This window comes from Delphinapterus leucas, chromosome 6 (genome assembly GCF_059928025.1).
Source record: "Delphinapterus leucas isolate spDelLeu-1000000601 "Yukka" chromosome 6, BTC_Dleu_Yukka2, whole genome shotgun sequence".
NCBI lineage: Eukaryota > Metazoa > Chordata > Mammalia > Artiodactyla > Monodontidae > Delphinapterus > Delphinapterus leucas.
In genome coordinates this window covers 114,731,435-114,756,328 of record NC_143134.1, presented here as the reverse complement: position 1 = coordinate 114,756,328, position 24,894 = coordinate 114,731,435, and the positions used below count along the sequence as shown (strand labels likewise).

The window sequence follows — 24,894 nt, the reverse complement described above, 5'->3', positions numbered from 1 at the left end:
ACTGAGAGATTAGTACTTTGACTCTTCCTTTTTCTTTTCTTTTCTTTTTTTTTTTTTTTTTGCGGTACTCAGGCCTCTCACTGTTGTGGCCTCTCCCGCTGCGGAGCACACGCTCCGGACGCGCAGGCTCAGCGGCCGTGGCTCACGGGCCTAGCCGCTCCGCGGCATGTGGGATCTTCCCAGACCGGGGCACGAACCCGTGTCCCCTGCATCGGCAGGCAGACTCTCAACCACTGCGCCACCAGGGAAGCCCTTTCTTTTCATTTTTAAGAAAATTTATTTATTTTTGTCTGTGTTGGGTCTTCATTACTGCATGCATGCTTTCTCTAGTTGCGGCGAGCTACTCATCATTGCAGTGCACGGGCTTCTCATTGTGGTGGCTTCTCTTGTTGCAGAGCATGGTCTCTAGGTGCACCAGCTCAGTAGCTGTGGCTCACGGGCTCAGTAGTTGTGGCACACGGGCTTAGTTGTTCTGTTGCATGTGGGATCTTCCCAGACCAGGGCTCGAACCCGTGTCCCCTGCATTGGCAGGCGGATTCTTAACCACTGCGCCACCAGGGAAGCCCCTTTCTTTTCATTTTTAAAGAAAATTCATTTCACACACACACACAGAATAATATAGAACTATTAAAAAGATGTTGGTGGAGATATAAATGAAAAGTTGCCCACAGTATGTGGTTAAATTTTAAAAAGCAAATTGTGAAAATAGTATGTTTTACATGATCTTGTTTTATCAGAAGTTCTCTGTTAAATTTATGTTCTATAAGCCATATTAACTCTTAGTGGGGACTCTTTGCTCTTAGTACTCAGTTTGGTCTCTTTCTTCTGGGGGGCTGATTTTCTCACGGTGTCTGGTGCATGTGAGTGTGTGTATTTCCTGTGCTTGTTTATATAAATGAAAGTGTTTTGTTCATTGTTAGACCTTGATTGGAAAGCGATCAGAACATCTGTAGGTCTGTTAGTTGCCCATGGTGGTGGGTTGGAGGGATGTGTGGCATTCTTCCCCACACTTTTCTCCGAAGAACCTCTTTGAGTTATGGAAATTAAACACATCTCTGCTTTCAAGCATTGATGTAGTTTTTGCACATTTCTTTTGAAATAGAAAAGATTCCTTGGGAATAATTAAAATAAGAGTTTTTTTGGTCGTCCCCCTCCCAACCCCCCATTTTTGTGTTGGTCTGAATAGAAAACAGAATCACAGTGCTTATAGAGAAAGAGAAATATATTGGGAGTGGCTCTGGACCAGTTTTGGAACTTCGGGGAAAGGGGTGAAGTGGGAGTCCAGGTGGAATAGCATCAGATTTTTTTTTTAAATAAATTTATTATTATTTTTTTTATGGCTGCATTGGGTCTTCGTTGCTGTGCGCGGCTTTCTCTAGTTGTGGCGAGCTGGGGCTACTCTTCGTTGTGGTGTGCAGACTTCTCATTGCGGTGGCTTCTCTTGTTGTGCAGCACGGGCTCTAGGTGCGTGGGATTCAATAGTTGTGGCGCACGGGCTTAGTTGTTCCGTTGCATGTGGGATCTTCCCGGACCAGGGCTCGAACCCGTGTCCCCTGCATTGGCAGGCGGATTCTTAACCACTGCGCCCCCAGGGAAGTCCCAGAATCAGCTTTTAACATGGGGCCTGTGATTCCCAGCCTTCCCTTCACTATTGGTGCTTATCTTTTGGCAAGCTTTCCTTTGTGTTTTCTCTTTCTTTCTTGAGTTCACAAGCTGGTTATTGAACTTATTATTGCAGTGTTAATATGCTTGCAGAAAAGTACACGTATTATAAGTGTATTTTTTGCAAACTGAACATATCCATGGGCCTTGTACTTGGACAAAGAAAGAGAACATAACAGCACGGCAGCAACCCCCTTGTATTCCCTCACTTGGACTTTTTAACTGTTTATGAGCAGAGTGAAAAAGTATGTTTCAGTGCATGAAAGGCTAGAGTGTCTATATACGTAATGCCTTATTTGGGTACAATAAACTTTCTCTTTACTCTTGAAGGTGTATCTTTTTGCCTTATATGTAGTAAATTGTCATCCAAGTTGTCACAGCCTTTTCATTTTCCCAGCCATGAATATCTTTTTTTTTTTCATGAATATCTTTTTAAAAATATTTTTTAAATGAGTGAGATTTTTGTAGTGGCCCAATATACAGCCAAATATTCCAACAGTAAGTAAAAAAGGTGCATTTTCTGATATCAAGCAGCAGGGCTTGATATAGATCTATTAGACCAACTTTATTTATTTATTGGAGTATTATTGCTTTACAATGTTGTGTTAATTTCTTCTGTACAACGAAGTGAATCAGCTACATGTATACATATATCCCTTCTCTCTTAACCTCCCTCCCATCCCCCATCCCAGCCCTCTAGGTCATCACAGAGCACCGAGCTGAGCTCCCTGTGCTATACAGCAGCTTCTCACTAGCTGTCTATTTTACACATGGTAGTGTATATATGTCAATGCTACTTTCTCAATTCATCCCATGCTCCCCTTCCCTGCCATGTCCACAAGTCCGTTCTCTACATCTGCGTCTCTTTTCCTGCCCTGCAAATAGGTTCATCTGTACCATTTTTCTAGATTCCGTATATACGCGTTAATTTACGATGTTTGTGTTTCTCTTTCTGACTTCCTTCACTCTGTGTGACAGACTCTAGGTTCATGCACATCACTACAACTTGACTGAAAATACCTCCTTAAAATATGTGCATAATAAATAATCTCTTCTATCCACTCACCGTGTAAGAAAACATAGTCCAGAAGGTGAGAAATAGATAAAATGAATGGCGTATTGCTTATAATAGCTCTTGCATATGTAGTTACAGTAATAATGAAGTGAGAATGATGTTAGAGATAGCTTTGAATAATGTCAGAAAACCATCAAAAGCCGAAATGCTTGCAGGGTTCTAGTTACCATGGTGACTAAGACTGTCGAAGCAGAATGGAATACTTGATGAGATTATTTAAGGCAGCATCTTGAGACATGTATTTGAGGTATGCACCTGTGCCTACCAGTGATATCCATGACTTTTGAAACAGCAGAGGCCTGCAAATCACTAATTATTTGACTCCAGAGGAGCAAATACTCAAAGCCAAAATAAATGTTGGAGGCAATAAATAAACAAACAAATATGCAAAGAAGTGCACCAAAGTGAAGTGTATTGACCTTAAATAAAAGTAATGGCAGAAATTTTTATTAAATATGCTCCTTATATTTCAAAGTAAAGAAGAAATCATCTACAATGCTTTCTTCAACAGCCTATTTTTAGGATGCCCTGGTTCCTATATAGGAAAGGATAACTGGGAAATTAACAGTTTTTTCACACTGTCCCCTTTCTCCCCCTGCCCTCTCTTGCGCTCTCTCTTACTTCTCTCGTCCCTCTTTTTTTTCCCCTTTCTCTTCCTTCTTCAAAAAATTAATACTTTCCTAGAGGCAAAGTTCTGCGAACAGGTAATAATAAAGTATATGTTATTTCAGAGGTAATACCCTAAATTATCTGTACAAGCTTGTGATGCCTGCTTTCATTTTATATGGTTTGCTACCCCAAATAGTTGCACTTGCAGTTGAGGAGGGCTGCCACCAGGGTGCAGTAGGTGTCATAATCACGTGATGTAGAGAAGCATTGACTGACAAAAATTTAATGTGAGCCACAAATGTGATTTAAAATTTTTCTAGTAGCCAGATTTTAAAAATGTAAAAAAAAAAGTGAAATTAATTTTAACAGTATATTTTATTTGATCCAATATATCTAAAATATTTTCTTTCAACATGTAATCAATATAAAGAAAGTATTGAGATTCTTTTTTTTCATACTGAGTTTTTGAAGTACACTGAGTATTTTACACTTTCACACATTTCAATTCTAATTAGACACATTTCAAGTACTCATTAGCCACATGTGGCTATTGGCTCAGGCAGAATTCCTCCACCTTTTAGCTTCTGTTCTCGTAATGGTCCACTGTGCTTTCCAGTGGATACATACTGGCTGTTTTGGGAGGTTCTCTTCTTCATAGTCCATCCTCTGTCCCCATTGTTTCTTCTCTCTCTTCCTGCACAGATACTGATAGCGTGCAGGACTTTTGGCTGTTGCTGATTTGTTTCCACCCATTTGTATTTTGGGATTTGAAGGCTACCTTATCACTTACTATTTTAGTTTGCTAGGGCTATCATAACAAAATACCACACTCTGGGTGGCTTAAACAACAGAAGTTTATTCTCTCACACTTCTGGAGGCTGGAAGTCCAAGGTCAGCATGTCGGCAGGGTTGGTTCCTGCTGAAGCCTCTCTCCTTGGCTTGCTTGCAAATGGCCATTTTCTTGCTCTGTCCTCACATGGTCGTCTCTTTGAGCACGTGCATCCCAGGTGTCTCTCTGTGTGCCCTAACCTTCTGCTTATTAGGACACAACTCAGAGTTTTTGACTTGTTGTCAAAACAAGTCACAATGTTGTTGTCAACAGCATTCTAAGAGTGAGCTCCCAGAGAAGGACTTTACTAATGTAGAATCAAAATCTAGGTTGTTTTTCCCTGTGGTAGAAAGGAGAGAGTATTAGATTACAGGTGCAAAGGGGTTATGAATTTCAGTCATAACTCAACAATTTACTGGCCATGAGTTCCCAGGCAAATCATTTAAGCTCTCTGATCCTCATTTTAGTGTGTGTGTTTGTGTCTGTGTGTGTGTGTTTGTGTGTATTACACATACCTATGCTGGGGAAGCCATGCATTTTAGGACCGGACTAAGGAAAGAGAAACCAATGAAAGAGACTGTTAGAAGAGAAAGAAGAGAGGGTTACAAGATGGTGAAGAAGTGATGAGCCATGTCAATGTCATAGGGAGCACTGATATAAGGACTGGAAAGTAACTATTGGACTTGGATTTTAGGTGTCGGTAGGCATCAATGATCTTAGCTAATTCAGTTTAGTAAAGGTGGTCAATTTATAGAAACTTGGAAGAAACTTCGTAAGTGCCATCTCAACTTTACATTTGAAACATCTCTGAGAAGTAGGTTTAATCATTTGCACTAATAGTCTCCCAACTTTCGCTGATAAGAGTTGAGGATTTTAAAACAGAGTGAGATTAGCGTTGCGCTTTCGATTTCCTCTGAAAACTTGGCAAAAGAATATGAGCAGCCAATTTATAACAGAGGTGCCTTTGCAAAATGTAAAATAGAAGGTCATTTAGCTTATGGGATAATTCACACAGCCCCATTTAATTTAATTCCATGGACCATTAATTTCCCATCTCTACTGACAGTAATAATGACCAGATGGTATATTCAGAGTTTAAAACCAGAGTCAAGCTCTGAATAGTAGAGGAATTTATCTAAGACTCTTTATAAAGTAACTTAGTTAATTTTGGACTCTAATCCTATTAGAGTATAATAGCTTCTACGATATGTTTCACTAGAAAAAGGGTGATCATGGGATTTACCCTTTAGGAAGTTTTTTTTTTAAAAAAACTTAAACACTGTTTTGAAAAAGACATTGCTGTCTTTATAGCTGAGTGTTCAGACTGGAATGGTAGATGCACTAAATTCTTTTAACAAAAATTGTATAGAATTTAGTCTACATTGTTCATAGCTATAAATCAGAAAATACTTGTATATTACAACTTACGTTTGGAGCCTTGTTCTAACCCTTTTAGGCCGACCACATTTTATGTGCTTTTAGCCCTCATAGAAAAGTCCCTTCCCCTAAAGCCCTTTCCACTGAACACCTGAAATTATATAGTCATGAAATAAAATACTGAGTTCTAATTCTGTTTTCTCCCTTAACAAGATGTATTACTGAGGTTTATTAAATTGGTCAGTTTTGGAAATGCAAAGGAACTTGTAGGCAAATGCTTACTTGAAAATATGCAGAGAGGCTTTACATAGTATCTTTAAAGAAGCACTCAAGGGTTATCAGTTCTCATGAAGTTGATGTTGCTGCCTAATGCTTTTATATAAAATACTGTCTTCCTAGCAGTAGCCACTTGGTAAGAGTCTTAAAGATTCTAACAGCAACTTCAATTTAAAAATAACTGATTAAAAAAAAATAAAAATAACTGATTGGAGAAGCAAGAAGAACTTCAGTCCTGCAGCCTGTGGAAAAAAAACCACATTCACAGAAAGCTGGACAAGATGAAAAGGCAGAGGGCTATGTACCAGATGAAGGAACAAGATAAAACCCCAGAAAAACAACTAAATGAAGTGGAGGTAGGCAACTTTCCAGAAAAAGAATTCAGAATAATGATAGTGAAGATGATCCAGGACCTCAGAAAAAGAATGGAGGCAAAGATCGAGAAGATGCAAGAAATGTTTAACAAAGACCTAGAAGAATTAAAGAACAAACAAACAGAGATGAACAATACAATAACTGAAATGAAAACTACACTAGAAGGAATCAATAGCAGAATAACTGAGGCAGAAGAATGGATAAGTGACCTGGAAGACAGAATGGTGGAATTCACTGCTGTGGAACAGAATAAAGAACCAAGAATGAAAAGAAATGAAGACAGCCTAAGAGACCTCTGGGACAACATTAAACGCAAACACATTCACATTATAGGGGTCCCAGAAGGAGAAGAGAGAGAAAAAGGACCTGAGAAAATATTTGAAGAGATTATAGTCGAAAACTTCCCTAACATGGGAAACGAAGTAGCCACCCAAGTCCAGGAAGTGCAGCGAGTCCCATAAAGGATAAACCCAAGGAGAAACACACCGAGACACATAGTAATCAAATTGGCAAAAATTAAAGACAAAGAAAAATTATTGAAAGCAGCAAGGGAAAAACAACAAATAACATACAAAGGAACTCCCATAAGGTTAGCAGCTGATTTCTCAGCAGAAACTCTACAAGCCAGAAGGGAGTGGCATGATATACTTAAAGTAATGAAAGGGAAGAACCTACAACCAAGATTACTCTACCCAACAAGTATCTCATTCAGATTCGATGGAGAAATCAAAAGCTTTACAGATCAGCAAAAGCTAAGAGAATTCAGCACCACCAAACCAGCTCTACAACAAATGCTAAAGGAATTTCTCTAAGTGGGAAACACAAGACAAGAAAAGGACCTACAAAAACAAACCCCAAACAATTAAGAAAATGGTCATAGGAACATACATATCAATAATTACCTTAAACGTGAATGGATTAAATGCTCCAACCACAAGACACAGGCTTGCTGAATGGATACAAAAACAAGACCCATCTATATGCTGTCTACAAGAGACCCACTTCAGACCTAGGGACACATACAGACTGAAAGTGAGGGGATGGAAAAAGATATTCCATGCAAATGGAAATCAAAAGAAAGCTAGAGTAGCAATACTCATATCAGATAAAATAGACTTTAAAATAAAGAATGTTACAAGAGACAAGGAAGGACACTACATAATGCTCAAGGGATCAATCCAAGAAGAAGATATAACAATTATAAATATATATGCACCCAACATAGGAGCACCTCAATACATAAGGCACCCGCTAACAGCTATAAAAGAGGAAATCGACAGTAACACAGTAATAGTGGGGGACTTTAACACCTCACTTATACCAATGGATAGATCATCCAAAATGAAAATAAATAAGGAAACATAAACTTTAAATGACACAATAGACCAGATAGATTTAATTGATATTTATAGGACATTCCATCCTAAAACAGCAGATTACACTTTCTTCTCGAGTGCGCACGGAACATTCTCCAGGATTGATAACATCTTGGGTCACAAATCAAGCCTCGGTAAATTTAAGAAAATTGAAATCATATCAGGCATCTTTTTTGACCACAACGCTATGAGATTAGAAATGAATTACAGGGAAAAAACCGTAAAAAACACAAACACATGGAGGCTAAACAATACGTTACTAAATAACCAAGAGATCACTGAATAAATCAAAGAGGAAATCAAAACATACCTAGAGACAAATGACCATGAAAACACGATGATCCAAAACCTTTGGGGTGCAGCAAAAGCAGTTCTAAGAGGGAAGTTTATAGCTATACAAGGCTACCTCAAGAAACAAGAAAAATCGCAAATAAACAATCTTGCAAATAAACTATCTAACCTTACACCTAAAGGAACTAGAGAAAGAAGAACAAACAAAACCCGAAGTTAGCAGAAGGAAAGAAATAAAGATCAGAGCAGAAATAAATGAAATAGAAACAAAGAAAACAATAGCAAAGATCAATAAAACTAAAAGCTGGTTCGTTGAGAAGATAAACAAAATTGATAAACCATTAGGAAGACTCATCAAGAAAAAGAGGGAGAGGACTCAAATCAATAAAATTAGAAATGAAAAAGGAGACATTACAACAGACACGGCAGAAATACAAAGCATCCTAAGAGACTACTACCAGCAACTCTATGCCAATAAAATGGACAACCTGGAAGAAATGGACAAATTCTTAGAAAGGTGTAACCTTCCAAGACTGAAGCAGGAAGAAACAGAAAATATGAACAGACCAATCATAAGTAATGAAATTGAAACTGTCATTAAAAGTCTTCCAGCAGGGTTTTCCCTGGTGGCGCAGTGGTTGAGAGTCTGCCTGCTGATGCACGGGACACGGGTTCATGCCCCGGTCCAGGAAAATCCCACATGCCGTGGAGCGGCTAGGCCCGTGAGCCATGGCTGCTGAGCGTGCATGTCCGGAGCCTGTGCTCTGCGACGGGAGAGGCCACAACAGTGAGAGGCCTGTGTACCAGGAAAAAAAAAAAAAAATCTTTCAGCCAGGACCAGATGGCTTCACGGGTGAATTCTATCAAACATTTAGGGATGAGCTAACACCCATCCTTCTCAAACTCTTCCAAAAAATTGCAGAGGAAGGAACACTGCCAAACTCATTCTGTGAGGCCACCATCACCCTGATACCAAAACCAGACAAAGATACTACAAAACAAGAAAATTACAGACCAATATCACTGATGAATATAGATGCAAAAATCCTCAACAAAATACTAGCAAACAGACAATAATAAACAAAATGGGACCTTATGAAACTTCAAAGCTTTTGCTAAGCGAAGGAAACTATAAACAAGACAAAAAGACAACCCTCAGAATGGGAGAAAACATTTGCAAATGAATCAACGGACAAAGGATTAATCTCCAAAATATATAAACAGCTCATGCAGATCAATACTATAAAAACAAACAACCCTATCCAAAAATGGGCAGAAGACCTAATAGACATTTCTCCAAAGAAGACATACGGCCAAAAAGCACATGAAAAGCTGCTCAACATCACTAATTATTAGAGAAATGCAAATCAAAACTACAATGAGGTATCACCTCACACCAGTTAGAATGGGCATCATCAGAAAATCTACAAACAACAAATGCTGGAGAGGGTGTGGAGAAAAGGGAACCCTCTTGCACTGTTGGTGGGAATGTAAATTGATACAGCCACTATGGAGACCAGTATGGACATTCCTTAAAAAACCAAAAATAGAATTACCATATGATCCAGCAATCCCACTACTGCACATATACCCAGAGAAAACCATAATTCAAAAAGACACATGCACCCCAATGTTCATAGCAACACTATTTACAATAGCCAGGTCAGGGAAGCAACCTAAATGCTCATCAACAGACAAATGGATAAAGAAGATGTGGTATGTATATACAATAGAATATTACTCAGCCATAAAAAGGAACGAAACTTGGTCATTTGTTGAGACGTGGATGGATCTAGAGACTGTCATACAGAGTGAAGTAAGTCAGAGAAAAACACATATCGTATATTAATGTACATATGTGGAACCTAGAAAAATGGTACAGATGAACTGGTTTGCAGGGCAGAAATAGAGATACAGATGTAGAGAACAAATGTATGGACACCAAGTGGGGAAAGCGGTGGTGGTGGGATGAATTGGGCGATTGGGATTGACATGTATACACTGATGTGTTAAAATTGATGACTAATAAGAACCTGCTGTATAAAAAAATAAATAAAAACTTAAAAAAAACAAAACTAGTACTAAACTTTCTTTGGGTTATTTGTATGGAAATATGTTAATATAAATGTTTCAGACATACATGAAATTCCTAAAAATCTTATATGTTCTGGTATAATGTTATAAGTCATAATTCTAGTTAGTATTTTAAAATGTATGTTTCAGAAATAACTAAAAAAAATAAAAATAACTGATTAGCTCTTCCTAATGCACCCTCTCACTAAAGATCCATGGAGACATAAAAAGGATAAAAACTTGCAATAAATTTGGAAACTAGTGTCTGTAGTTAACCTATTTGGTAATCTGAAATGAGTTTCTACTTATTGTAAGGATAATGGAAATAGATTTAAAACTGGAATTGCTTGTTCATTCTTGTATTGTAGTGTCTGAAAATTTTGGGTAGGAAAACCTTTTGCTTTTTTACTCATTGTCTTAACATCTGGTACAGAAATGCACATCTTCTTTTACTCATTAATTCCACTTACAGAAATTTGCCTTTTACTCATATCACATAACTATTCAAGTTTATTAGTATGAATATGTTTATTGCAGCATTTTTATGACAGGGAAAAACTGGAAGCAATATGAATGTCCATCAGGAGGGGATTGGTTAAGTAGATTGGTTCATTATATATGACACTCTACACAGTAAATATTGATGTAGTTCTATATGCATTAAAGAAACCTGATATATTATTAAACTAAAAAGGCATGTTAGAGAAAATTATATATAGTTTGATCCCATTTATGTAAAATAATAGATAAACTGACATATATTTAAATATAGAGAGAAAATGCATTTTCAGTGGTGGTTATTTCTGGGAACTAGAAAGGAAAAGCAGTAAGGTGTTTTTTATTTCTTGCCTTATACACTGTATAGTATTTTTGTTTTCTAAGAGACATATTTTCAAAACTGAAAAAGAGGGACTTCCGTGGTGGCGCAGCAGTTAAGAATCCACCTGCCACTGCAGGCAACGTGGGTTCGAGCCCTGGTCTGGCAAGATCCCACATGCCGCGGAGCAACTAAGCTCGTACGCCACAACTACTGAGCCCGTGCACCTAGGGCCCGTGCTCTGCAACAAAGAGAAGCCACCGCAATGAGAAACCTGTGAACCGCGACGAAGAGTAGCCCCTGCTCACTGCAACTAGAGAAAGCCCGTGCCCAGCAATGAAGGCCCAACACAGCCATAAATAAATAAATAAATAAATTTATTTGTTTATTTTTAAACAAATTGAAAAAGAAAGAAAAGCATAAGGTCTCTGTGACAGATTGTTTGTAAAAGTCATTCCCTTCCCCATATCCATGCCCATGAGTCATCCCCCTCTCACACTGACGCTGGGCTTGGCCATGAGATTTGTTTTGCCTAATGGGACAGTGCAAATATGATGGAAAGTCTTAAAAAGAAAAATGCATATCTGAGCTGCCCTCCCTTTTGCTGCTGTTGGGATCCTTGCAACCACCTCATGTAAATGGACCCAAGCTAGCCTGTTAGATGATGAGAAACATGTGACCCAGCACCTTAGCTGCCAGCCAGGCTAAACATTCAAGGGAGGCCATCCACTACTAGCTGTCCACAGTTGCATGAGTGAAATAAGAAGTGTACCATGATGTAATCAATGAATATTTATTATTCCTTTGTAACACAAATGGCTTTTGAGAGTACAACGCTCTCAAGATTTCATTGACTCTGTCTGTTTGATTCAGGTTAGCTTCCACATACCAATAGCCATGCCCACAATATTTCGAGACACTCCCCTCTCTCTCTTCTAGACTCTTTTACAGGTAACCTTGAGCTTATCAGCCTTCTACAAGACAGCCAAATCCTTAGATTCTTTCCCCAGATCTATTTTGTCCCCCTGAAAGAATGTACTTGGCGCCACTTTCATAAATTTCTTCACAGGCTTTAATGAAGAGGGTTTGCCCTGGGGATGAGACTGTCTAGGTGCTGCTTATAGCTAGCATTTCTCAACTGGGTCTTTTACATTTATGCATTAGAAATTGTTGTATTTTTCAATCTTGAAAGTTCTGGAATTTGTGGATTTCCTCTTTTCCTTTTCAGCCCTGCTCGCAGCTAGTTCTGTTTTGAGTTCATCTCTTTCTCATATTTTGTTACGTGTGCCTAATAGCATACTGTTTCCTGGCTTATTTGTATAAATCCACAAGTTCATTAGTCACATTATCTACTTTCCAAGTTATTGCAGGCAAATGCAGTTTTGCCACTGTATTATATGACAGCCTTCAGTAACAGTTACTTGACACTCAGTCTCAATGCCAGTGTCACATAATGTATTTCTTAGGACAATAACCTACTCCTGGTACCGGTTTCTCTACAGGCTTTTCCTGTAATAACTCTACTGGCTGCTGTAATAACTCCAACATTTTAGTACCTTACTATAGTAGAAATTTATTTCCGGCTCCCATGTTAGCTACAAGTTGTCTGCAGTTCTGAGGCTCCATTAAATGTGCCTTCTGTGTTCCAGGCTGAGGAGCAGCCCTATCTTGGTCTTAGGTCAGAAGGAAAAGTAAAAGTGCTGAACCATGTAATACCTCTTAAATCTTCTTCTCAGACATGTGGTAGATAACTTATATTTCATTGGCCAAAGCAAGTTAAATGGCCAGGCCCAAGGACAAGGATATATAGTTTCACTTACAGGGAGGGGGTAGAACAGTTGAGAACAACAATACCACCTGCACATCCACTTCTAGATTTATTCCCTAAAGCAATGTTTTTCCAAGTGCTGAGTTCTTAGCTGAAGACAAACATGTGGAAGTTATCAGTATATAAGTGAGTATGAATACGAGCACCCAGAAAGAAGGGAGATAGTGCTAGAAACCTCATGGGAGAGGCATCTGCAGAGGAGCCTACAAATGAGCTGTCAGAGGTAGGTGAGAAGAACAGGAAAGAATGTGTACTGGACCCCCGTAATAGAACTATTTCTGCTCTAAAAAATGTAACTTTTTTTTTTTAAGGAAAGCTTGAATGCAAGTGCTTTAAATCCATCCAGTTTGTATCATCATAAGACTCAATTTCCAAGTAGCATACGAGTTTTAAAATTAATATATGTTTACTTCTCATTACAGAGATTTGCCACAATATGGGCAGAAGCAGTGGCAGTCTTATTTTGGAAGAACTTTTGATGTTTACACCAAACTCTGGAAGTTCCAGCAGCAGCACCGGTAAAGGATTTTTACAGTTAAAGGAGAGTGAGGGTCCATTTTTTATTAGTAACAGTTTGACTGATATATACCACTGCAGTGCTTTTTATCTCTTCGTGTATCTTAATGTATTTCATCTTTATCTCTTCGTGTATCTTAATGTATTTCATCTTTGTGACCCAAATGAAAGCAAACTGATTTTTCCCTATTTATTTAAGGTTTTCAAATTTTTTGATTTTTAAAGACAATATTATCTGAAATGGTGCAGATTAACTCTAACATGGATAGGCAGATTCATGGTTTCATTCTAAAAATAGATGTTGTTTTTTGGGCAAGCTATTTGGCGGGGGGGGGGCGGGGGGGTGTTGCTTCTAATTTTCATGCATGTAGGTCAAAGAAGTTTGTTTTTATATTTCAACTTACTTTAAATAGACATTTTATAAATGCTTTTTGAATTTAATTGAATGATTATGTTGAAATCTCATGAAAAATTCATGAATTTCAATTTATGTATTCAAAATTTCATGATGAATTGGGTGATACTTTATCCTATTAAATTAACAGATTTGGTTATTTTTGAAATTTATATTCTCTTATTTCTATTTTCTTATTTCCTATGTAAAACAGACAAGTCTTGGATAATCGGTATGGCTTGAAGCGGTGGCAAATAGGGGAAATTGCTTCTAAGATTGGGCAGCTATACTACCATTATTAGTAAGTGAATCGCAAATGGAAAACATAAAGCATTGTCCTGATTTGAACACAGCATGCAGAAGTATGCATCAATACATACCTGGTAGGAGGGAAAACTGAGGAGTTACAAATGAAATCCTAAAAGTTCAGATCATATTGATCAAGACAGCATTTTTAAATGCCCTTCCATAATCAAAGTGACATTATTTGTTTCAGAGGCTCACCTTCCACACAGTTCGTTTGGTCAGACTCATTTGTAAACTTAAAGGAGTATGATCTTGGTTTTAGATAAAAGATAAATACTAAATGAATTTTATGGTTCTTAATGGCTTCACCTGAATCTTGATACCGTACAGAGACATATCATGACTGGTATGTTTGAAGGAGTGGTTTTCAGGAGGATACCTTAAAGCTCATCCTCATATATGTCTAAAAGGTTACATGAAGTCAATAAAGATACTTTAAATTGTATCCTTAGTGCAATATCATCTATATAGTCCCACCCATGAGTCAAGGAAAGAAGAGAGCTCCTTTTAGGATCTAAATGTCTCATTATCATTAAGTGATACCAGGTGTTTCATAAAAAGGCTTGGACCATTTGTAGTTTAATAGGCCAGAAAATTCCTTCCTTTCCCTGTCTTTTGGCATGCCACCCAGATTCCCATCATTAAAATCACCTTCCCTGGTAGAATATTTTCTTAAGAAATCCCTTATAACACTACAAATATTATTGTATGTCAACTATACTCCAATTAAAAAAACAAACTAGAAATGTTAAACAGAAAATCCAACTCACCAGCATCCTATGAAGATTAATATGGATTAGTCCATTTCTGAGTCCTCTGAGAAAAAACTAAAGAAATGAGCCAAAGGACAAATTACTATATGAATTTGGGGAAGGTCATGAAAGACCTGGTCCCAGGTGGGAAGATTTAACTGAGTGGAAGGCTGTTTGGAGAGGCCCTTTGAAGAATGAGAATAACGTGTACTCTGGGTTGCCATCAAAAAAGGCTTGGGAGCGGCAGGGAGGTGTTTTTTTTTTATTATCGTTACTATTCTTTTTATACATTTTAAGGGTGATATGATTATTGCTTTGCTGACTCAAATTTAGAATAGTCATTCCCATCCCCTGGAGTAGAGGAAGAGAGGAATAATGGAACAAGTATTTATCATGGTGAAGAGTTTGAGATCCTGTCAAATGTAAAGAGTTTCTTTTTCTTTTCATAGCCTGCGCACATCTGAGACCAGCTATCTGAATGAAGCTTTCTCCTTCTATTCTGCAATCAGACAAAGATCATATTATTCTCAAGTCAATAAAGAGGACAGGTATGCACCTACCATTTTCAGAAAGAAGAAGATAAAGCACTCAGCATTTTTAGTCTGTGGAAATTATGCAGAAAATCACACATTTATTTATAACTTTAATTCATTTAATGGGATTTATTGAGTGCCTGCTATATGCTAGACCTTCTTAAGCATACGGAGATGTGTTACCTAAAAACAGTAAATATTACAGATGTTGTAACAGATGTCACAGTACCAGGGTAGAGTCAGAGCACAAAGGAAGGGTGGATTATTTCTTTATGAGAGATTGGGATCACACGAAGTTTCATAGAAAAGAAACAACTCCAAAATGAGGCTTAGCTGATACCTTTGTTCTGTTTAGCCTGTGTCATCTTAGTTCGTATACATTCAAAACCCTGTTGACAACTGTCATATAGGACTAAAGAAAAGGCTGTAATGCTGTTTGAATTTTCTTTTATAAATCCAATACCATTTTGCAGTTGTGTAGCTCCACTGTTAGGGAAAAAAAATCATGTAGAAGTTATTCATCCCCAATAGTAATCTGTTGAGCACTTATTATGTATCTCGCAGTGTGGTCAATGCTAGGGTGAGAGAAGGAAAATGAAAAGAAGCCGGGCAAGTGTACTCTTTCCCTTTTAATATTTATTTATTTTTATTTCTTTATTTTCTTTATCTTTTTGGCTGTGTCAGGTCTTAGTTTCAGCACGCGAGATCTTCATTGAGGCAAGCGGGATCTTTCATTGTGGTGCGCGGGCTCTTCTTGTGGCACGCGGGCTTCTCTCTAGTTGTGGCGTGCGGGTTCCAGGGCGTGTGGGCACTGTAACTGTGGTGCGCGGGCTCCAGAGCACATGGGCTCTGTAGTTTGCAGTGTGCGGGCTCTCTTGTTGAGACGCATGAGCTCAGTAGTTGTGGCACGGGCTTAGTTGCCCCACGGCATGCGGGATCTTAGTTCCCCGGACCAGGGATTGAACCCGTGTCCCCTGCATTGGAAAATGGTTTCTTTACCACTGGACCACCAGGGAAATCCCTCTCTTTTCCTTTTAGATGATTACCTTTTCATGGGTGTCCCAGACATATTTGGAGTACAGGTAGATTCCAGATGAGAAAGTAATTATTGAAGAAATCAGGGATCTGCTGGAGAATCTTTATTGCTAGCATTCCAGGAATTGTTGGAATATCTGAAAGTTCTTTCTACTCTCAGCAACAGAACTCACAGTTGTTATATAAGTGGAAAGATTATATTCTCTTAGAAATAGAAGAAAACATAGTTTTTACCTATTTTTCTAGAGAACACTTTGTGGTTGGCTACCATAAGCTTTCCAGCTAAACAGCAACATTTTGGGGAAAGCCCCACTCTTGTAAATCCCCTTCATTCCCTTGCAAATCTTGTTCACACTTGTCTAGAGGAGTTTGCTTGAAACAAGTAAGGTGTGTGGATGCTGAAGTCTACATTTTTCCCCCAAGTCTTTTTGGCCTTACTTCCTCCTTCTATTAGGAAGTTCCATCAATTACTATCCTTTCAGATTTTCTTATGGTTTGCTTCAGATACTTTCACTATAGATGTATTTCCTCCAACTCCCCCTTTTTTTGCATTCATGTTGTACAATTTGTCTAAATTCTTGGTGAGATAAATTATATCCCTAAAAAAATGCAAAAGGGCTATGTAACACTTTATGAGTATGAAAAATACATATAAGCAAAGAACTATTTTAAGCAATAGTAAAATACCTCATATAATTCACTTTTCCGCATTTTCTAATTTGCCAAAAGGGAAATTGGCCTTAGGTCCCTTGGCTTAAAACCCAACAGTCTGGGCTTCCCTGGTGGCGCAGTGGTTGAGAGTCCGCCTGCCGATGCAGGGGACACGGGTTCGTGCCCCGGTCCAGGAAGATCCCACGTGCCGTGGAGCGGCTGGGCCCGTGAGCCGTGGCCGCTGAGCCTGCGCGTCCGGAGCCTGTGCTCCGCAACGGGAGAGGTCACAACAGTGAGAGGCCCGCATAAAGCAAAAAAAAAAAAAAAAAACCCAACAGTCTGACTTATTAAAATCATTTTCTACACTAATAGCAAACACCGCATATGAATTGTTTTCCTGTGCTGCCTCCTAGAGCAGGGTAGACGAACAGAGGTGAGATTAGTTGGAGCCAGGATGACAAAATCTCTTGCCTTAGGCCACTAACATAGCATCAAATGACAGTCCAGTCTGTGAAATCTCGACCTTGTTCCCTGTACCTTAGGAACGATTTTGTTCAGTTGGTAAGTTGTTTGTTTCTCAGTTCATCGAGGGCAAGGGGGCCAGTCAAGGTAGCAGTTGGCAGCAGCTGCTAAAATCAACAGCTGGTAGATTAAAACTGAGTAAGAAAGTATTCCACAATTTCACAGTAGCTTTAAAAAGCAAAAATCTCTCCTCCAAAGGCCAAGTTCTCTCTGCATTGTCTCAGTACCTAAGGACTGTGTCAAAGCCAGGAGGAATGGTATGTTCCAACAATTACCAAGGTGACTGCCTATCACCAAACATACACAACTCTCAGCATGTCCTAATTCCATGGCCCATCGTGTTTAGCGGAGAAGACAATAGCACATAATCACTTGTCCTAGAAGCTGCAAACCCTGATGGTTGTAAATGACTAAGGCTGAATCTGTTCAGAGTTAGATCCTGAGAAGGTGAAATTTCCAAGCACACAGAGGCTGGGGGGAGATATTTCAGTTAGCCACCCAGAAAAACAGTTTCTCAGGCAGATGTGTCAAGAGTCGGCATCTTACAAGTAGTGGTCCTAACAGGTTAGACGAGGCAGCAATTATGGAGTGCCAGAAGAACTTTGCCAAAGAAAATCATGTCACCTCTAGTGGTGACAGTACTGAAGTTTTTATTTTTTTTTTGCAGTACGCAGGCCTCTCACTCTTGTGGCCTCTCCCGTTGCGGAGCACAGGCTCTGGACGCACAGGCTCAGCGGCCATGGCTCACGGGCCTAGCCGCTCCGCAGCATGTGGGATCTTCCCAGACCGGGGCACGAACCCATGTCCCCTGCATTGGCAGGCGGACTCTCAACCACTGCGCCACCAGGGAAGCCCTGAAGTTTTTATTTTTTATTTTCTTAATTTATTTATTTTATTTTTGGCTGCATTGGGTCTTGTTGCTGTGCACAGGCTTTCTCTAGTTGCAGTGAGCAGGGCTACTCTTCATTGTGGTGCGCAGGCTTCTCATTGCGGTGGCTTCTCCTGTTGCAGAGCATGGGCTCTAGGCACGCGGGCTTCAGTAGTTGTGGCTTGCGGGTTCTAGACTACAGGCTCAGTAGTTGTGATGCACAGGCTTAGTTGCTCCGTGGCATGTGGGATCTTCCCGGACCAGGGCTCAAACCCATGTCCCCTGCATTGGCAGGCAGGTTCTTTTTGTTTGTTTGTTAGTTTCTGCTCTACAACAAACTGAATCAGCTATACATATACATATATCCCCATATCTCCTCCCTGTTGCGTGTCCCTCCCACCCTCCCTATCCCACCCGTCTAGGTGGTCACAAAGCACCGAGCTGATCTCCCTGTGCTATATGGCTGCTTCCCACTAGTTATCTATTTTACATTTGGTAGTGTATATGTGTCCATGCCACTCTCTCACTGCGTCCCAGCTTACCCTTCCCCCCTCCCCGTGTCCTCAAGTCCATTCTCTACATCTGCCTCTTTATTCCTGTCCTACACCTAGGTTCTTCAGAACCATTTTTTGTTTTTAGATTCCATATATATGTGTTAGCATACCGTATATGTTTTTCTCTTTCTGACTTACTTCACTCTGTATGACAGACTCTACGTCCATCCACCTCACTACAAATAACTCAATTTTGTTTCTTTTTATGGCTGAGTAATATTCCATTGTATATATGTACCACATCTTCTTTATCCATTCATCTGTTGATGGACACCTAGGTTGCTTCCAAGTCCTGGCTATTGTAAATAGAGCTCGCAGTTAGTTCTTAACCACTGTGCCACCAGGGAAGCCCTGAAGTTTTTAATAGTGGAAAATGTGAATCTAAACTTGAAGACCTTGACGCCTCCCAGTCGTGAGCTTCACAGGATGACTTCTTCTGCAGCAGGCAGAAGGCTGTGGGTCATCATTCAGGTTTTCAGGCTTGATAGGATACCCTCTCATGTGTATGAGTGGATAGCAGTTCAACACAGTGGTTTCCAAAGTCAAATGCCTCCTCACTTCTGTATGTGTTTTTAATACAGGGATCTGCAAACTATGGCCTGGTTTTGTACTGTCTGGTAGCTTAGAATCCTTTTTACGTTTTTAAACGGTTGTGAAAAAAGAAAAGTTAAATATGCTATAGACACCATATTTGGCCTACAATACCTAAAATATTTAATGTCTGGCCATTTATAGAAAGTTTGCCAATCCCTGGTTCAGTATATGTTCATGTAGTCTGTGTTACATGATTGTATAATTTATCATATAGTTTCATAGAACCTGTTTTTTTCTCAAAAAATTAATGGAATTGTCTTATTAATATTTTAAGTATGAATTGACATCAACCTCCTACAAATTTTCCTTCCGTTTTGAATTCCACTTCTGACAGTGTGTCAGCCTAGATAATCTAAAATAGTGTCTTCAAAACACCTAGAAGGGGGCTTCCCTGGTGGCGCAGTGGTTGAGAGTCCGCCTGCCAATGCAGGGGACACGGGTTCGTGCCCCAGTCCGGGAAGATCCCACATGCTGCGGAGCAGCTGGGCCTGTGAGCCATGGCCGCTGAGCCTGCGCGTCCAAAACACCTAGAAGTACCGGCTAAAAAGGAGCAACCATTGCAGGACTTCCCTGGTGGTGCGGTGGTTAAGAATCCGGCTGCCAGTGCAGGGGACATGGGTTTAATCTGTGGTCTGGGAAGATCCCACATGCCACAGAGCAACTAAGCCTGTGTGCTACAGCTACTGAAGCCTGTGTGCCTAGAGCCCGTGCTCTGCATCAAAGAGTAGCCACCGCAATGAGAAGCCTGTGCATCTCAGCAAAGAATGGCCCCTGCTCGCCGCAAGTAGAGAAAGCCCACATGCAGCAACGTAAACCCAATGCAGCCAAAAATAAATAAATAAAATAAATAAATTTGGGGCTTCCCTCATGGTGCAGTGGTTGAGAATCTGCCTGCCAGTGCAGCGGACACGGATTCCATCCCTGGTCCAGGAAGATCCTGCATGCTGCGGAGCAGCTAAGCCCATGCACCACAACTACTGAGCCTGCTCTCTAGAGCCTGCGAGCCACAACTACTGAAGCCCGCGCACCTAGAGCCCATGCTCCGCAACAAGAGAAGCCACCACAATGAAAAGCCCGCATACCGCAACGAAGAGTAGCCCCCACTCGCTGCAACCAGAGAAAAGCCTGTGCGCAGCAGTGAAGACCCAACGCAGCCAGAAACAATAAATAAATTAAATAAAAATAAATAAAGATTTTAAAATAAATAAATTTATTTTAAAAAAAGGATCAACCATCCCTTTAAATGGAAAGCTTAGCTGTCAAGAGCGTGAGGGAAATCCCCAGGTCATTAGCCCTCTGATCAGTGCTATGACAGCCTTGCAGGGGCATGGTTGGTTTTGGTGATATAAAGGAACTTCTGAGGATTTCTTCAGGAAGAGGAAAATTGAAACTAAAAGGAAGGGATGATATACAAGGATTCATGAGAAAAAATTATCCCCTTGCTTCCTAAGGAAGCATGGACTTTATAAGACAGTAATCATCTTAATAATGGCTAATTGAGGTTATTAAGATAAAATGGTGCCAAATCCTGGAAAACAACATGAAAGAAGGGAGAAAATAAAGAATTCATCCATACTAGTAAGATCCATTTATTGTTCAGAGGAAGCTTAGAGTAAGTAAAGTTTGCTTATTAAAATATTAAGAAAAATATTTTTAAGGAACATAAGGAGAAGGTGTAAATTCAAAACAGGTAGAAGGGGGAGGAAAGTGAATTATGATCATTACAGTAAAAAGTACGAAAGGAATATATATGAAAAAAGTATAAATATAGCACGAAATAATAAAGTAGAAACAAGTCCAAGTACATTGGTAATCATAGTCAATGAAAGTGATCTAAACTTCCTAGGGATAAGTCAGAGATTATCAGTATGCCTTTTTAAGAAAAATTCAGTAATATACTATCTACAAGAGGCCCTCCAAAGATATAAGGTACATAGGAAAAGACAAATGAGACAGATACTAAGGGGAAGAAATGCTGCTCTATTTATGTATACATTATTTATATTTAAGGCAGAAAATATTATTAAGGATGGAGCTTTACTTCATAATGATAAAAGGAACAACTCAGGAAAATAAAAAATTTCTAAACTTGTATATGCCCAGTAATGTAGCATAATAATAAACAAAGCAAAAAGTGGCATATTTTCAGGGAGAAATTGATAAATGGTCACATGTATTGTACATGGAGATTTTTAATATAACATTTAATTATGTGTCAAGAAGATAAGCAACTATAAGATTTGAGTAACATAATTGAAAACTTGTTCTAATGTGCATGAAAGTGCATACGACAATAAGCGAATGCACATAATTTTCAAGCTTATATGAAACTTTTGTGAAGTTGACTTATATTTGCCACAAAAAAATGTTTCAATAATTTTTCAAGTATACGTTGTCTAACGGTGGTGCAATTCCATTAAAAATTAAGAGCGAGACATAGTTTAAAAAAATCATTATGTTAATCAGTAGACACATTTCTAAATAATTCATGGGTCAAAGAGGAATTTAAAAAATTTTTATTACGGAAAATGTGAAACATATACAAAAAATATATTGTTGTAAGGTTTTTTATTTGCAATGCAGGATGTGGAAAACAGGAAGTAGAAATTGAAAATGTCCGGTTTGAATTGATAAGGGATAAATATATATATGTATTTTTGGCTACACTGTGAGGCTTGAGGGATATTAGTTCCCCGACCAGGGATCGAACCCAGGCCCTCAGCAGTGAGAGCTCAGAGTCCTAACCACTGGACCGCCAGGGAATTCCAGATAAGGGATAAATATTAAGGGTCTGGCGTGAAGAGGTGTAATATAGATTGTAAGTAGCCTTTAATAAGTTAAGGACGTGTGTTGCTATTCCTAGCAATCACAAAAAGAACAGTAATGAAGTAGTATAAGTACGAAGCTGATAGAGGATATAAAATAGAATACTAAAATATATTTGATTAGCTGAAAAGAAAGCAAGGAGGGAGCAGTAGAGGACCACAAACACAGAAGGGGCAAGTAGAAAACAAATAGCAGGGTGAGAGTTGCAAACTCAGCCAAGGCAACAATAAGGCTAAATGTAAATGGTCTGAGTTCCTGAGTATACAGGGCAGAGATTGTCAAAGTGGATAAAAAAGCAAGGCCTAACTATATACTGTCTACAAAAGATGCGTTACAATGAAAAGACACAGGTACTTGAAAGTAGAGGGATAGAAAAAGATATGGCATACAAATAGTAAGCATAAGAAAACTAGCTTGATTGTATTAACGTCAGAAAAATAAGATTTCAAAACAAAGACTGATCTTCCTAGAAGTCTTTTTGTCTCATATTTTCCTGACTAGTTGTCTTCTCATCTTTTTTTAATTAAAAAAATTTATTTATTTATTTTTGGCTGCGTTGGGTCTTCGTTGCTGCGCACAGCGTTTCTCTAGTTGTGGTGAGCAGGGGCTACTCTTCATTGTGGTGCATGGGCTTCTCATTGCAGTGACTTCTCTTCTTTTTTTTTTTTTTTTTCCGGTATGCGGGCCTCTCACTGTTGTGGCCTCTACCGTCGCGGAGCACAGGCTCCGCGGCCATGGCTCACGGGCGCAGCCGCTCCGCGGCACGTGGGATCTTCCCGGACCGGGGCACAAACCCATGTCCCCTGCATCGGCAGGCAGACTCTCAACCACTGCGCCACCAGGGAAGCCCTTAATTTTTTTTATTGGGGTATAGTTGTTTTACAGTGTTGTGTTAGTTTCTACTGTAACGTCTTCCGTATAGTCTTAACTTAAACATTACTCTCGCTGAGATGCCTTCTCTCACCCAAGATCCTGTCCTGTGGGCTCAAATTGTAATCATTGTAATATTTTGTAATATTACATCATTGTAATATTTATTCCAGTATTTTAAGTATTTATCCGTCTCCTCTACATTTTAAATGCTTTTCTGTCTGTAAGATCTGTGAGGGAAGGGACTGTGTCTATAGTTTTTTTTTTTTAAATCATTCTAATCTAGTACTTAGCATAGTGCCTGATGCATCTAAGTTTCAATAGATACTTCTTGAATGAATTTAATATATGAATGAACAATGTAATGAACCATTGAGTAAGAAATGTGTTAAAAGACTATAGGTTATATGAAGCAATGTTTATAACTGTGCAAAATAGTATCAAAAGAGTTTAAAAAGCTATCAGAAAGTTAGAAAAATCAAAAAGCATATTTTTTTAAATGTCATGAATGATTTTCCATTTTTCTACCATAGACCTGAGTTGGTAGTTAAGAAGCTACGATACTATGCAAGATTTATAGTAGTTTGTCTTCTTCTCAACAAAATGGATGTTGTAAAGGATCTGGTGAAGGTAAATGTACTTTAAAATAATTAAAATCCTAATCTCTCATTGTCTATGGATAATTTTGTTTTTTAAAAATAGATTTAAGGTTAAAATAATTTTGATATATCTAAATCATTACAACTTTGAGAGTATGGTAACTTATGACAAGGGTAATGATAAAAAATTTTTCCAACTCTTCATATTTCAAATACACCAGAGATAATTGTCTTAATTTCTTACTTTTGTCCCCTTAGTTTATTTTACATTTCATCACCCATCCATGAATGGTTGGCAAATGTAAACAAAAGTTAAAATATTTGGTTTAAGAAAATAATTGAAAAGTTAGGTCAAGAAAAATGTTTTACAAAGGTGTGAATGAGTTTCGATTTTTCCTCCCTTTAGTATATCTGCATCACTCTATCCTCATTACCTCAGGTAATTAAGAGTTAACTGCATTCTAGATTCACTTAATATCTGTAATTATTGCATGCTACATTCTGGTTACACTCTGTATTCAGTTAGTGGTTTCAATGGCATACTTCTTGATTTTTTGGCGCTCGAGTATAACATGCTAGTTTTTGCTTTTTTTTTTAATTGAAGTATAATTTACAGTATTGTGTTATTTTCAGGTGTATAGCAAAGTGATTCAGTATAACATGCTAGTTTTGACAAGCCTTCTTCCTCCATCCCCAGTTACTAATAAGATTATTTCCAAAAGAAATAGTATGATATAAATACAAAGAATTTATATATATATTTTTTTAATGTTAAAATTTGGGGGGGTTTACCTTTAAGAGTTTCCTGTTAATAAAGTCATTGCTGATGTAGCAGAGTAGGTATGGGTCACTGTGGATTTCTATGAAGATCTTATTGATGTGTTATCATTTTGGAGTTTTTGATTTTGAAGCAAGCCCATGTAATTTTCACTCTGTTTTGGTTATAACTGGGACTGTATACTGATAATAATCAAACTTCTTAACTGTATCAGTTTCTGTCAGGAGTATGGTACAATATACAATGTATTTTTATGATTTTTTTTCTATAACCATTTCTCTTTGTGATATTGTAAAATCAGGAACTCTCGGATGAAATTGAAGATTACACTCACCGCTTTAATACTGAAGATCAAGTGGAATGGAACCTGGTGCTTCAAGAAGTAGCAGCTTTCATTGAGGTCAGTTCTTGACAAGAAAGGTTATCATAATTATGTATGTAAATGCATATGTGGTATACTTTTTTACTATGTGTATATGTCAAAAAGAAGGAATAACTTCTTATATTG

General features: G+C 38.6%; 1 protein-coding gene across 5 annotated transcripts in view; it reads left to right on the top strand.

Annotated features, from left to right (window-relative positions):
* Positions 1–24,894, top strand: part of SCAI (suppressor of cancer cell invasion) — a 145,754-nt gene that overhangs the window by 74,997 nt on the left and 45,863 nt on the right. For all 5 annotated transcript variants that reach the window (XR_016393646.1, XM_022578753.2, XM_089913743.1 and 2 more), the window contains 5 exons: positions 13,011–13,106; positions 13,713–13,799; positions 15,006–15,104; positions 23,543–23,639; positions 24,688–24,786. Coding sequence is in view for 4 of the 5 variants with exons in the window: in XM_022578753.2 (XP_022434461.1) it covers positions 13,011–13,106; positions 13,713–13,799; positions 15,006–15,104; positions 23,543–23,639; positions 24,688–24,786 (478 nt within the window). In the remaining variant the exon portion in view is untranslated. The remainder of the gene's footprint in view (positions 1–13,010; positions 13,107–13,712; positions 13,800–15,005; positions 15,105–23,542; positions 23,640–24,687; positions 24,787–24,894) is intronic.